This window comes from Cucumis sativus, chromosome 6 (assembly GCF_000004075.3).
Source record: "Cucumis sativus cultivar 9930 chromosome 6, Cucumber_9930_V3, whole genome shotgun sequence".
NCBI classification, from domain to species: domain Eukaryota; kingdom Viridiplantae; phylum Streptophyta; class Magnoliopsida; order Cucurbitales; family Cucurbitaceae; genus Cucumis; species Cucumis sativus.
Window position 1 is genome coordinate 6417470 of NC_026660.2, and position 14960 is coordinate 6432429.

The following is a 14960-nucleotide window of genomic DNA, read 5'->3' on the forward strand; positions in this document are numbered from 1 at the left end:
AGGGCGGATCCATTGGGCCGATTTAGCCCATTTGTTCAACAAATGAACCAAACCCCTCGGCTCACAAGCCCAACTAATGGAAAAGAAAATAAAAATGATATGATTGAAACCATGATTTCATTGAATTATAGTACTTATCATCTAATCCATTTAAATATTGATAGTCACTTTATTGTTAAAAAAATAAAAAATGAAGAAGAAAGATATAAACATATATATAGTTTTTAATGGAAAATTGGAAAAGAATAAATAAATAAAATAAAAAAAAAAAAAAAAAAAAAGAAGAGAAGAAATCACATTTACTTGGTTAGTTGATTTAGCTGTTCTGACCACCCAAAACACAAACCCTTCCCTTACCCTTTTTCCTTCTCTCTCACACACACAGCTTCTCTCTTTCTCTTTCTCTTCCTCTCTTATTTCTCTCTCCTATTCTTCTTCTTCTCTGCAAACAGTTTCACCATTCTCCCCAAACCCCTAGATTTTCTCATACAATCCCTTCTCTTCTCTTCAGCTTCTCTCTTTAAATCACTTCTTCCCCAAACCCCAAATCCGGCCTTTCCTTTCGATCTCCCACTCTTATTCATCCCCCCACCCGCCCCTCATGGCCGACGGCAAGTTCGATCTCCCCGACGATCTTCTTTCCTCTCGCCCTTCTGATCACTCCTGGACCCCCAAAGGTACTTATGATTCTCTTTATATTTATATTCATATATGCACATTCCTTTCTCTCTCTGAATTCTCTCTTCTTTCTGCTCTCTATCGATTTGATCCGTTGTCTTCTTCGATTCAATTTCTTTCACTTAATGTCTTCTTTATCTTTCTTGATCTGACCTGGGTTTGCTTATGGGTTTTTCTTATGGATTTGAATCTTTATTTTTCCACTCCTTGAATTAGGGTTTTGAATGTTTTTACTTCTTTCACCAATTTTTTTTATCTCCTCTTTCTTAGGGTTTTCAGATCGTGTGCCTTTCTTTTTCTGAATTTTTACTGCTTTCCTTTATTGGCTATGGTTATCTCTGTTCTCTGTTCGTTGTTGTATTGGTTTTCGTTTCGTTCTATGGTGATTGGATGAAGGAGGGAGGAATTTAGATGTACTGATGTTTTGGGTTGTTGTTCAATGAATCTACATTTTCTTTTTAAATTTTGGTGGCTTTAGTTTTATTGATTCGGTATTTGCTATCTCAATCCTCTGGAGTTCACTTGTGGGTTCTGGGTTGTTTGTTTTTCGTAGTCGAATTTGTTTATGGGGTTGTAATCTTTACTAAAGAGATGACCATGTTGGACAATTCTGAGGCCTTTTATGTTTATTATAGGATTGTATTTGTTAGGTTATTGATCCACTTATTGCGATCGTTATTATTATTATTTCTTTCTTCTTGTCTTCTAACTGTGTTTGGATGTATTGCCACTTTATTGGTTTTTTTTTTTGTTTTGTTTTGGTTAGTATGTTATATTTATTGCCTTACTAACGTTGCAAACACATATGTCCTTATTCGTTGAAGCTTCTGGAGGGAATGATGAGGAGAAGGTGCTCTCGGGTTTCCTTGATGAGTCTAAAGGTATCTTTCTTAAATATTATGAGTTTGTTCATTTGTATTGTAAAATTAACAATGCTAACATGGTCAAATTTTGCAGACTCTGTGGCTTCAGAGAACAGCATACCATTGTCCCCTCAATGGCTATATGCCAAACCAAGTGAAACTAAGGTAGTAATACTTTGAAACATTTGGCATAATTACATTTATTCTCCTTTCTGTTGTTGGAAAAGTTTTATTGATAAGTTTTAGTTTCCTGATTGTATGTACCCTTTTTAAGTCTTTATTCTACAATCTTTTTCTTGAACATGAGGTCTTTTGAAACATATCTGTGCTGAGTTTCAAAAGTAAGGCTTTGGTCAGCCAACTTTGTATTATGTTTGTGTTTCTCTTATTCTCCCACCTGAAAGGTTATGTTATTTTATTGAATCAATGTTATGTTCTTCTAGAGATAATAACCCCATATTGCTTATGTTTTTGAGATAATGGAGTTTGTTTGAATAGATTGCGTTTTTGTTTTTGTCTCAATTTTGTATTTGAAGAACTCATAATTTTTTTGTGGTTGTTGTTGTTGGAAAGTTTCAACATGTTTCTTTATACAAAAATATGTTTTCTTGTTTGTTATGTGATTTTTTGGTTTTGTTTATTTCAAAATGTGATTTATTTGTTTTTGTCTGCTGAAGTCCCGAACTCTCTTGATAGAGGTAAAGAGGTAAAGGAGAGCAAACCTTGTTCTTCTAACCATTACTTTGAAAGATGAGGTCTTTATTTGCGAAAATGGAATGAAGATAAAAAATGTATTAATTGAGCATAAAGAGATAGCTATTGATGATAAGCGCTGAATTTGTCAGCTTATGGGAATTCTTTTTAGTCATGTTTAGAAGTCGATTTTTGAGTTTGAAAATGTAACAAAAAAATCGGTAAAATAGATTTTTAAGTGTGGAGAAACATGCGAAAAAAATAAGTAATGTAATACTCTTTTCTTGTGCATTTGTTTTATTTGATTGACGTTTTCTAAATCAAAGAATTGTTTGTAACTATACTCGTTTTTTTACAGTAGGTTGATTTAAATGTGTTGTATTAAATTTATGCGTACAAGAATCAAATGTAATCTCAGCAACATAAGATACTTATGTTAACCTATTCAACTTAAAAAGCAGGGAACTGTTTAAAAGATAAGTTTGCAAAACTGCTCACAAAAATAATTTTCAGAAAGTCAACCAGCCTCTTAGCTTGCACCAACTGTATCATATTTTGAATAGGGGATTGGAGCTCGAGCTACTAAAGTATTTTACCCTTCTCAACTTTGCTGTCTTACCGGATAAATTCAATTTTGGATCAATTGGAATCTTTTAGTCATTTCTGTCTCCCAGGTTTCTAGCTGATCTTAGAAGTTTCTCCTGCAGAAGTTTAATAAGCACAAAAAAGATGTTAAGATTTCTCTTGCTCTGGCCTCAAAATGTTAGAAAGGATTTTAGTTTTGTTAGTTAGTTTCTCTTTCTACTAGCTTGTCATGAGAACGAGAGTTTCTTCTATTGATATAGATCTTTGTAGAAAATTTAGGTAAGGCAATTGCAATCCTATGATAGCCAAGTTTGATTCTGGTCACACCCAGTTAACCACAAGATTGTATTGGTTGTCTGTCAACAAGGAGGAGTAAATCTTGTTAAATGCTTAACATTGTAACAGCTTCTATTTAATTATTTGGAAGAAATTGAATTTGGATAGAGCCTGCATTAATTTTTTTTGCAGTAGATAAGCATTCTGTTCAATGTGGAACAGGAAGTGCGTGCTCCAACACCAGTGTCTCTTGCTAACTCAACTGATCTCAATCAGAAAGAGGGTTGGCGCCCTGATGGGTCAGAGGACAAGAAGGATTGGAGGAAGAGTACTTCTGAAAATGAAAGTGGCCGCCGTTGGAGAGAGGAAGAGCGAGAAACTGGCTTACTTAGTGGTCGCCGCAGGAAAACTGAGAGACGCATGGATAACATGTCAACTAAGGAGACAGTGGAGGGTAGAGTGCTCCCTAATTCAGACAGATGGCATGATGGTCGCACTTCTGGGCATGATAGTCGTACTTCTGGTCATGACAGTCGTACTTCTGGTCATGATAGTCGTACTTCTGGACATGATAATCGTACTTCTGGGCATGACAGTCGTACTTCTAGTCATGATGCACGACGTGACAACAAATGGACGTTGAGATGGGGACCCGATGACAAAGAAAAGGAATCACGAATGGAAAAGCGATCAGATGCTGATAAGGAAGATGTTCGCAGTGACAGTCAATCAGTGAGTGGCAATCGCCCTGCTTCTGATCGTGACTCTGAATCGCGTGATAAATGGAGGCCTCGCCATAGGATGGAAAGCCATGTTGGTTCAACTTCCTTTCGTGCTGCACCTGGTTTTTCACTTGAGAGAGGGCGCGGAGATGGGGGGTCTAATTTGGGATTTACAATTGGAAGAGGAAGAGGAAATACCATTGGGAAATCGTCTACTGGTCTCATTGGAGTACCGCACTTGGATAAGATTGAAAATGTTCCTGGGAAACCAAGATACTCATCTCATGCTTTTTGTTACCCTAGGGGTAAGCTTCTCGACATTTATAGGAGGCAGAAATCTGATCCATTGTTCTCGGATATGCCTGATGATATGGAAGAATTGCAGCCTATGACTCAACCTAGTGTTGTAGAACCATTGGCTTTTGTTTCTCCGGATGCTGAAGAGGAGGTAACAAATGGATTTCTTGAAATGTTGGATGGCAGTGAATGTACTGGAAATTTTAATTAATATTCTGATCATGACATCATTTGTTTCATGCAGAGTACCCTTGGTGACATATGGAAGGGGAAAATCACCAGTAGCGGGGTTGTTTACAATTCACATATGAAAGGAAAGCTTACTGAATCTGTTTTAGGTATTATTCTATTCAATTAGCTGTGGCATTTGTCCATTCGTTTAAAAACTAAACCAGGAAGTAACTTTAATCCCAGGAGATTTAGACTCTGTAGATAGATATCAGGCTGCGCTGGATTTAACTTTAGAGTCCGAGAATGTATCAGGTATTGAGTTTGTCTAAATCTCTCTCTACATTTCCTTTATCTAGTTATCAAGGATAACCAATATACTTTACAAATTGGATGTCTTTGCAGAAACTGCGAATGAAGATATTCCTGATGTGGGTCATGAAGTTACAAACGATGAAGCATTCCAAGATGCCATTGATGGGAGCATTTGGAGTCATCCTTCAATGAGAGATGTCCTAGATGGTTAAACATTATGCTCTATATCTCTTTTTTTTCATCTTGCTATCTGCTGATAACAAATATGATATTGCTAATTGCCATCTCTTACTGAAAGCTTTCTTTTTGCATTTCTAATTTCTGTGAATTAGGTAAATATGTCAGCCATAAGGAAGAGGAAAAAAGGTCTAGTGCCATTTCTATGCCAGACTCTCGTGGATTGGCCCACACAGTTTCTACAGCCGGCTCCCTACGTGTGATGGAGATTGGCAGTGGGCACCCTGGTACTCAGCTAAATTCTGGTGTGAATGGGCGAGCAAATTATGATCATAAAAGGCCTCAGAACTTTGATGAAATTGAGTTTGCCAATTCGTTTGATGCCAGATCCAAGCTTTCTGATGATCCTAGTTCTATTTTCTTTATTCCCTTCTCTGAGCAAAATCCAAATAAAAGTTCTGACGTGAGATCCGAGGAGCTGAGTTTGTTCTATCTTGATCCTCAAGGGGTTATACAGGGGCCATTTATCGGGGCTGACATCATCTTGTGGTATGAACAAGGTTTCTTTGGGTTAGACCTGCCTGTTCGGTTGGCAGATGCCCCGGAGTCCCCATTTTGTGAGCTAGGGGAGGTTATGCCACATTTGAAAGTTAGGGAGGGAAGTGTTGATTGTGCTGATGTGAAATCTCTTTCAGGCCAGTCTGGTGCCTCAGGAGGAATAATGGAGACCAGTTTACCTTCCAAGCATTCGGCACTTGATATGAATGATGCATCTACAACAAATGAGGTTCATCGGACACTTGCTGAACTACATGGCCTGTCGAATCAACACATAGCATCTGGAATGTCTGAAACTGAATCACCATTTCAACTACATGCCAAGGGTCAAAGCTTTCATGATGTTGTTGCTCAGGATGAAGGTTTGTTGTGTTCTTTACCATGTTGATTTGTTTTATTTGTAATAAAATGTTTTTTTTTCCTTTTTTTTTGACAAACTCGTCATGGTAATTTCTCTGTTCTCTAGAAATTGTGTTTTCTGGAAGACCTGGAAACGATGGTTACCAATTTCCCAACTCTCCTGGGGTGCTGCCTATGGTGAATTCTATCAGCCAGCCTTCTCTTTTGAATGAGTTAAGTGATCGCAACCTGCCTGTTCAGAATGAAAATAAGTTGCACCCTTTTGGATTGCTGTGGTCTGAGCTGGAAGGTACAAATACGAAACCAGTTGAAGTCACAAATTCGAAACATACCAAGTCGGTTAATAACATGCCTTCAAGCATGGTAAGAACCGCACCGTTAGTTGGGAAGCCAGAAGTATCTCTTAATGCAGAGACTTGGCTTGATGTTTATAGAAGAAGTATGCATTCTGACCAGGGTGTATACCAGGAGGCCAATGTTGCTCATTCCTTACCACATATAGAACAAGAATCTAATAGGTTTGATTTGGCAGATCAACTCATGTCTCATCAATATCATCAGGCACTTCAACAGCGGAATTTATTGTCTCACACTAACGAAGCTACTTTAGATCATCATATGCAACAACAGAATCTTATTCACCAGCAGCTGTTGGCTAATAGAAGTACACCCGATCTTGATCATTTCTTGAACTTGCAGATGCAACAGCAACAACAACAACAACGGCAGCTGCAGTTACAGCATCAGTTACAGCAGCAGCAGTTGCAGCAGCAGCAAAAACTTTTGCAGGAACAACATCAGTCTCAAGTCCAGCAGGCATTGCTTGAACAGTTGTTGCGTCGACAAATGCATGATTCAGGCCTTGGGCAGTCACGTATTGATCCAATTAGAGCCAATAATGCTCTTGATCAGGTGTTAATGGAGCAACACCTTTTACATGAGCTACATCAGCAACAATCTCATCATCAACAAAGATCTGTTGATCCATCTTTCGAGCAGCTTATCAAAGCGAAGTTTGGTCACTTGCCACCGCACCAAGAACAAAGAGATTTGTCTGAATTATTATCTCGGGTTCAGCATGGGCACATTCAATCTTTGGATAATCAACTTGCCCACCAGGATGTGCTACAGTCGAGACAGTTGTCTATGGCATTAAGGCAGAGGGCCAGTATGGAGGACAAGAGACACGCCTGTGGTCCTATCTGGCCAGAGGATGAGGCCGATCAGCAGTTTTTCAGAGGACATGCTGGTACACAACGTCTACCAACTTCAGGGTTTGAATTATACCAGCATCAACAGAGGCAAGCTCATGCAGACCAGCTGAATCACCTTGAGCACAACCTTTCCTTTCAAGATCGGTTTAGGCTAGGTCTTTATGAGCCTGCTTCACTTCCGCTCGAGAGATCAATATCCTATCCTGATGTTGCTCAGGGGATGAATCTGGATGTAGTTAATGCCATGGCTCGTGCTCGGGCTTTAGAATTGCAAGAATCCAGTGCACATAATCCACCTGGTGGTCAACTGGTGGGGCAATATGCACCCGGTGCCATTCCACAGAATCATCATCACTCTCTAGTCAGTAACCAGTTCCATGTTTCACATTTTGATGGAACTGAAGGCAACTGGTCTGAGAAAAATGAGCGTCTTGGAAATGAATGGATGGAGTCTCGGATGCAACAAAGGCATATCAATATGAATGCTGAGCAACAAAAAAGGGAGTTGGAGGCTAAAATGATTTCTGAAGATCCAACTTTATGGATGTCAGATGGACTTAATGATGAGAAGTCAAAGCAGTTATTAATGGACCTACTCAATCAGAAATCTGTTCATCAACCCACCGAACCCCTGGATGTAGGAAGTGGAGCATCTTTCAATAGAGGATCATCTGGCCTCTATTCTGGATCAGGCTCTCTTGAACAATCGTTCATTCTTCATTCAGGCAAGGAAAGAGGAATGAACAACACATTGCCGGTAGGGTCTTATGGTTCTAATGCTTATGAACCACTGCAAGATGAGCATCCTGGCAGCTTGAGCTTGACAAGCAATGAGAAGGTCCCATACAGGTCGGATTCTGTGTCTGCTGTCAAGGGAGCATCAATTTTGGCTGGTCTTAAAGCCAATGGTGCGATTAACAGCTCTAGTTCTACCATGGCTGCCGCTGGTAACCTTTCTATGAATAGGGACGTCTTAGAGGTGGAGGGTAGGGCACGGGGATTGAAAGGTGAGGGTTTGGTGAAAACTCAAGCTTTTCAAATTCAAGAAAGCATGCTTGACCAAGTGGCATCTGCTGATCGTGGGGAATTTGCAATGGATACTCATACCCTTAGTCGGCATTCATCTCTTGGTTCTGCTGGTATATATTTTTTCTCTTGTTTCCTAGTAACATTTTCTTTTATCAATCTCCATTACGAAGATGGAATCTTATGTTCTATTTTTTCATTTGGAATGTAGGATTTCACAATGAAAAGATTGCTAATACGTTTCCAGAAGAAGTTGCTAAAGACCCGTAAGTTCAAATTCTTAACAATTTCCTCAGTTTAATAAGTACGGTGGAACCTTTAGAAATATGTAATTCTTTATGATTATTTATCAACATATTCTTAGTTGTATAAAATGAATATATTATATAACTATTTCATTTATCTGTCTTTTAACAGGGTGACCATTCACAACAAAGATAATACTTCATTGAAACGCCCTCCTGTCTCACGCACTTCGGCATCCCAGGATGGATTGTCTGTTCTGATTCCAGATCCAGTTGTTAGAGGGAAGAACTCAGATGGTAAATAATAAGTGATCCATTCTGTTATCTTCTTGATTCATTTTGAATTTTGTATACATTTATATTATATTTTAGAATGATCAAAGATCCATCCCAAAACGCTTTATTCAGGTGGAAGACCGGACCCAACTAGTATTTTGGTGAACCAAGAAAACATGGCAGCCATGAAGAAAGAGATGCGTTTCCGACGCTCTTCTTCTTGTAGTGACAGCGACGTGTCAGAAACTTCTTTTATCGATATGCTGAAGAAGACAGCTCCACAAGAATCCCATTTGGCAACGGCGGGAGTTCCAGAGCCATCTGATGGAATGCAGGGAGGTAAAGGTGGGAAAAAGAAAGGGAAGAAGGGGAGACAGATAGATCCCGCTCTACTCGGATTCAAAGTCACCAGCAACCGAATTATGATGGGTGAAATCCAACGCTTAGACGATTGATCGATTTAGGCAGGATATAGAACAGAAATTGATTTTTTTTTTAATCATTTTTGTAGATTGTGCAGTTATTTGTTTTTGTGTTTGTTTAACCCTCTTGTAAGTTGTTGTATATAGGTTTTTTAGAGGTGTCAGCTGCGTTGAAACATGTGGCCAAAGTATATGTATTCCAATTCTTTTCTTTTTTTTCCGCAGTTGTAAATGATCAAATTTGAGTTGGTCAAATTACCAAACCTTTGTACAGGAACTTGGAAGAGAGTTGAAATTTTCATCAAAATTTGTTGAAAGTATGGTGTGTACCTTTGTCTATCCTATTCAATGTGACGAATCCAACATACTAAGTTGAAAATTTGAAAACTATTTTTGTATGTATGGAGTATAATGCTTTTCAGGAAGTTATCTTATCATCTAATCTTTAATGGGATTCACATAAATATGAAAATTCATTTTTGTTTTAAAATTAACCTTAGGGTGGAAGAAATAACTATGGGATACTAAAAAATAACCAACCTCAATGTTTTGGACCAAGAGGTCTGAGTGTTTATACTTTAAAAGAAAATTTACACATATCCTAAGAGATTAAAAGGTTAAATTGCTTAAATCAAATTGTTAGGTTTCATCAAAAAAAAAAAAAAAAAAAAAAAAAAATTGTTCGCCTTGAACATTTTGAATTACATTCCATCTTTTTCCTTTTTTACGATCCTCGAACTCATCGATACTCACAATGGAGAAAAGCGTCAGAATGCCGAAAATACCCTTCTTGTTCGCTTCTTATACAAAAAACACTATTGGCTTTATCAACGGAGCGGCAGCTACTCTCCTTTAGCACAAATCTCTCTATCCATGGCGGCTTCTCTCCCTACTACGCCTCTGGTAAACTTTCTTCTCTTCTTTTCTTCTTATCTCCATTTCCCACTTCCACTTCTACTTCCATTTTTCTTTCTTTTGATTTTTCTTGCTTTTCCCATTCCAAGGTTGCCTTCGCTTCTGGTTCCGATACCAAAGCTTCAGGTCCCTCTAATTCGGTTAAGCTTCATAGGCTTCAATTCCCCTCCTCCTCCAGTTTTCTATCCGGTTCCTTGCACTTTCCTTCTCTCACAACCTCTTTGAACCCCTTGTCTTCGAGGATTGTTGTTCGTAGCTCCGTCCGAGCTAGTGCTGAGGTAACCTATATAAGAACGATTGTACTGATTTTCTGTTCAATTGGTTGCTACTTACATTGAAAATGGCGACATTGGTCTTCTTTTCTTTGCTTTTAGGTACCTCCTTTACAAGCGAAAGTTACAAACAAGGTGTATTTTGATGTGAGCATTGGCAATCCAGTAGGGAAGCTTGCTGGGAGGATTGTGATTGGATTATTTGGGGATGATGTCCCCAAAACGGCAGAGAATTTCCGTGCTCTTTGCACAGGTACTATATCTATTATGAGATTGTTTACCTCTTACCCATGGAAATTCAAGTCAGTTCTGGATGTTATTAACTTTACTAACCTTATTAGGAGAGAAGGGCTTTGGATTCAAAGGTTCTGTCTTTCATCGTGTAATCGAGGATTTCATGATACAAGGGGGTGATTTTGAGAAGGGAAATGTGAGTTCTCTCTAATGTTTGTCCATGTGTATATTTTATTATTTTATTCACTCGTCAATTGTTTTCACTTTCTTCTGTCATGATTAATAGAATTCATATCTTTTTTTAGATTCTTTTTCAAAAAATGTTCTAAATAGTTGCTCTCTGAAATACCCGAACTGTTTATGTTGTCATTCGGTCATTTTGTAATTGCCTAATCTTGGATGCAGGGATGGTTCTATGGGGTTGGGTGTGGAATCATGATTACCATAAATATAATATATTTCTTGTCAGTTGGTGAGTTTGTGAACGATATTATTTGTTTCCTATAGGGAGCTTGTGTAATTTGTTGGACACAACGAAAGACTTTAGACCAAAATTTTAGAATGAAGAGAAAATTTGAAATGAGGTTTTCCTATTGTGTGCGGTGGTATTTTGCTTGATTGGAGCTTGACACTTACACAGGGTGAGAAACACCTCTATTTACAGGTGTTTAGGAAGAACTATAGAGAGTTTTAAATTTAATGTCCTAGCTAGGTAATAGACATTGAAGAAAATACATAATCCTTGCACGTTCCAAAAGATTCGTAGAATAAGTGAAAAGGCTTTTTGGAAATTGGAAATTATATTTAGCATATGCTAGCTTAACGGGGAATTACCAAGATAAATAACATCTGCTTACCTGAATAGAAAAAGAAGAGGTACTTGGTTGCGTTATTTGCAGCTGGAGTATTATGAATGCTTGAAATTTCTATTAAACCGTCAAATCACCCAAAAGCTTAAGCTGGTGGTTGAAAGCAAATTTAAACATATATCATCAACACTCCTCCTCACTTGTGGGCTTGAAATATTTGAAAATTCCAATAAGTGGAAATTGATTTAAATTGGGGAGGAAACGACAATGCAGAGACTTAAACACAGAACCTTCCTGGACCACCTATCCTGATACCATATTAAATCGCCGATTCACCCAAAAGCTTAAGTAAGTGGTTGAAGGCAAATTTAAATATATATCACCAACAATTTCTGTGACCATCTCTCTCTGTTTGTTTTTGTTCATGATGCAGTGTCTGAAATAAACTCCAAAGGATATATTTTGTTAAGAGATGCTATTTTTAGGTTGTGCTGGTTGGTTTGATTGAAAGATTTTGTCAATATTGGCAAGTTTCTCATGTTGGTAAAAGAAAAGGAGAAATATTGCCTTTGAATATGATTATAGTATGACAATGATAATGAAGTCAAAGTTATGCTACTTTGACATTTGTGAGCAAGTACATGGAAAGCGCATAAGTTCAATAATATCTTGTTATGCACGATATTATATGTTTACTATTGGTATAAGATAATTCTTTGGATAAAAGGGAGACAGATGATGAATTAAGATACTTACACCATGTTGAGAATATAAAGGTTCATATTATTAATGAGAATTTTAAGGGCTATAGGAAATAAATTGATTTGTGACTTTTGGTTTTTATATTAAATTGTGTCCATTGAGTTCTTTGGGAGTTTTTAGAAGTTATGAGAGTTAAACTATTTACGGTTTCTTAACCATTGAAATTCCATGCTTACTTTTTGTAAGCATGTATAAAGGCATGTTTAGTTGAATAAAAAATGACTTTCTCCACACTTGTGTCATCCACACCCTTTCTCTTCTAACAAGCAATTAGTAAACAGTAATAATTACATAGATATTCTCTAAATGGTTTTACAATCAATGAACCATGTACTCTTTCATTTTTATTTCCAATGAAATTTGTTATTATTAAAAAGAAAAAGGAGAGTTTTACAGTCAATGTTGGATATGTTATCTAACAACAGGGTCTTAGTAGATCTTTTCCAAGTTTTCCATTATATCAATGTGTTTATTTATAAACTGGATGTATTCTGATTTTAAAAAAATAGATGAATTCTTCTGAATGATTACTAACCGGGTCTTTCTTTCACTTTTCAGGGAACTGGGGGCAAAAGCATATATGGCCGTACATTTAAAGATGAAAACTTCAATTGTAAGTTAAATCCTGTACCGCATGCTTCAGTTGGTGCTTTCTGTCATCTTTTTCTGTAACTACCAAACTTTCTATTTAACCAAAGAAAGCCTTAATTTATTTTCTACTGTATGTCTATTAAGAAATGACTTGACTATTTGCATTACTGGCATGAAGTTTCCACATTGTTAGATGTTTCTTCTTTATAAAATTGTGTTATATATTGCCCATGTATTATTAGTGGCTATTTTGGGCACAGTTGATTCTTATAGTTCTAGGTGCAAACTATTTTAGTTTGGATTATAATAGTATGTATTTAAAGTGTGTACTATTTTACTTTTTGTTTACAAAATAGTAAACTTTGTAGACAAAGAAGATTTTCAACTAATTTTATTGTAGCTAAGTGTGGGATCTATGCGTTATAGTAATAAAAAATTTCAACTTATTATGGGAGATCCAAACATTGAGCGAGTGATAACATAATAGCCCACCCCACCCAAGGCAAGTTGGGGCTCAAACGCCCCCTTAGTATATGTTATTATTAGTATTATGTAAAAATCTCCTTGAATGATGAAAAAAAAAAACTTTAAAGGGAGGTCTGTGGATATTACTGAACTGTGCCTATGTCCTGGCATGTGGAACTATAACCTTTGGGCCTTGTCTAGGTATGCAGAACTGTGTCCAAGAATTTGAAGCAACATCAGGCCACTTTTAATGCTTTCATGCATGTACGCTCTAGTTGTTGAACTCAGACATTGGACCTTTAGGGAACAGTCGGTGCTTTTCAGATCAAATTTTAACTTTCAATGTAGGGTATCAATTTTTTAGCTAAGCCATGCATTATCCAATGTCAAAGCAAATTTTCAGTTATGAGGCTAAACCAAAGTATTTATAGTTCTGGCCGAATTGATTTTGATTTAGTGTACTATCTTTGAATTTATTTAAACTTTCCTATGTTGTTCAATGAAATGGTTTGCCTCTCCAAGTAAATTGTTTTTATTGAGTACCATCATTTTATAAGATTGATTATTGAGTGCTTATTGAGTACGAATAGTGCATTTGTATTGTGAAACACACGTGACCTTGGTTGGTCTTCATGTTCTTGAAGTCTATGTATATTCTGATCTATATGTTCTTATACACACACGTACACATGCAATATTTTATTAAGAATTGACTTTTTATTTATTGAAAAGGCTAAAGTCTGTATTAAAGACTTCTAGTGTCCCCTTTACTCAACTCTGGAACATATTCTTCTTTACAGTGAGTCATACTGGACCAGGAATTGTCAGCATGGCAAATGCAGGTCCAAATACTAATGGAAGTCAATTTTTCATATGCACTGTCAAGGTACTTTGCACTTTGGTCTTGATATTATAGTCAACTGTTAGCCCTGGCTTATAAAATTATAATGCCTAGTTGAGTTCCTTGACATGGCCATGATCTGGCTTGAGGGAAAATTAGGACCTTTCTTAGCTTCAGTTTTGGATTTATAATTAGAAATAAGTTTATTAAACTTGAAATGGAGACAAGATGATCAACCAACGTCCATCTCTTGTCTCAATAGCTTGTGTTATTTAGTTGTCCAAGTCCTTATTTTTGCATCTACTGCGTGAATGCTAGACACAATGGCTGGATCTGAGACATGTAGTTTTTGGGCAAGTCTTGGAAGGGTTTGAGATAGTAAAGCTAATTGAGTCGCAAGAAACAGACCGTGCTGACCGGCCGTTGAAGAAGGTTGTCATCAGCGACTGTGGTGAGCTTCCTGTGGCCTAATTGATCCATGACCAGATAACTAATCCTACCTTCGGATCTTAGCTAATTTTTGATTGAATGATATTTTCTTGAAGTCTTTTTGGTTGTAAAAACTGGTTGTTGGTGAAATAGAGCTCAGGAGGCGGGATTTTATTTGATGAAATTAGACGATGTTTTGTTGACCCAAGTTATTATGGAAGCATATTGCCCACGAGGCTACTCCCCCCTTTTTTTTTGAGAGAAATAAAGAGGTCGCCTTGAATCTGTATTTTTCATTGAACTATTCCCCCCTTCTTCCTTTTGAGTAAATAAATATTACTTAACTTTGACATCTAGAACTGACCTATTATGTTTTGGTCAAATTGTAAATCGGTCTCCTGTCGGTTTCTCGAGATCTTCATAAATAGTTAATACATGAATCTACAAGGATTTTTTCGATAAGCAGTACTTTCAAAGTTAATAATTAAATGTATAATTGTATAACATGTCTAAAGGATTGAAAATAGGTTGACTTGTATCACTACTAGGAACTAATAGAGTTTATATCTGATAGAATTCAAATTTTGGTTTTAAATTTTGTTCTACCTACAAATTATTTTGCATTGTCCTATGTTTGTTACTATATTAAACCTTGATTGCTATATTTGTTGGTTGGTTGGAGTCAAATTTCAATCAAATCGTAAGTGAATCGAATCAATTCGTTAGTGTTCAAACCGACTTTGATCATGGAGTACAAACTAGTTGTT

At 37.0% G+C, this 14960-nt stretch overlaps 2 protein-coding genes across 3 annotated transcripts; both read left to right on the plus strand.

The window, feature by feature from the left end:
- Window positions 1-331: 331 nt before the first annotated feature.
- Window positions 332-9192, plus strand: LOC101204211 (protein ESSENTIAL FOR POTEXVIRUS ACCUMULATION 1). Of its 2 annotated transcripts, none has more exons than XM_011658493.2 (12): window positions 332-677; window positions 1503-1559; window positions 1636-1706; window positions 3318-4265; window positions 4359-4452; window positions 4529-4597; window positions 4688-4804; window positions 4930-5694; window positions 5799-8045; window positions 8144-8198; window positions 8350-8474; window positions 8586-9192. In XM_011658493.2, exons 1-12 carry the CDS (start codon window positions 602-604, stop codon window positions 8906-8908), a joined length of 4947 nt encoding a protein of 1648 aa, XP_011656795.1. In that variant the 5' UTR covers window positions 332-601; the 3' UTR covers window positions 8909-9192. The 2 variants fall into 2 exon arrangements, with proteins under 2 accessions (XP_011656795.1, XP_031743481.1); XM_031887621.1 differs by having other exon boundaries at window positions 4532-4597.
- Window positions 9193-9621: 429 nt separating this feature from the next.
- LOC101218923 (photosynthetic NDH subunit of lumenal location 5, chloroplastic) lies at window positions 9622-14545 on the plus strand. The gene is made up of 7 exons (XM_004140494.3): window positions 9622-9778; window positions 9880-10068; window positions 10165-10315; window positions 10404-10492; window positions 12426-12480; window positions 13724-13809; window positions 14083-14545. The coding sequence occupies exons 1-7, from the start codon at window positions 9749-9751 to the stop codon at window positions 14233-14235; spliced, it is 753 nt and encodes a 250-aa protein (XP_004140542.1). The 5' UTR covers window positions 9622-9748; the 3' UTR covers window positions 14236-14545.
- Window positions 14546-14960: the final 415 nt, after the last annotated feature.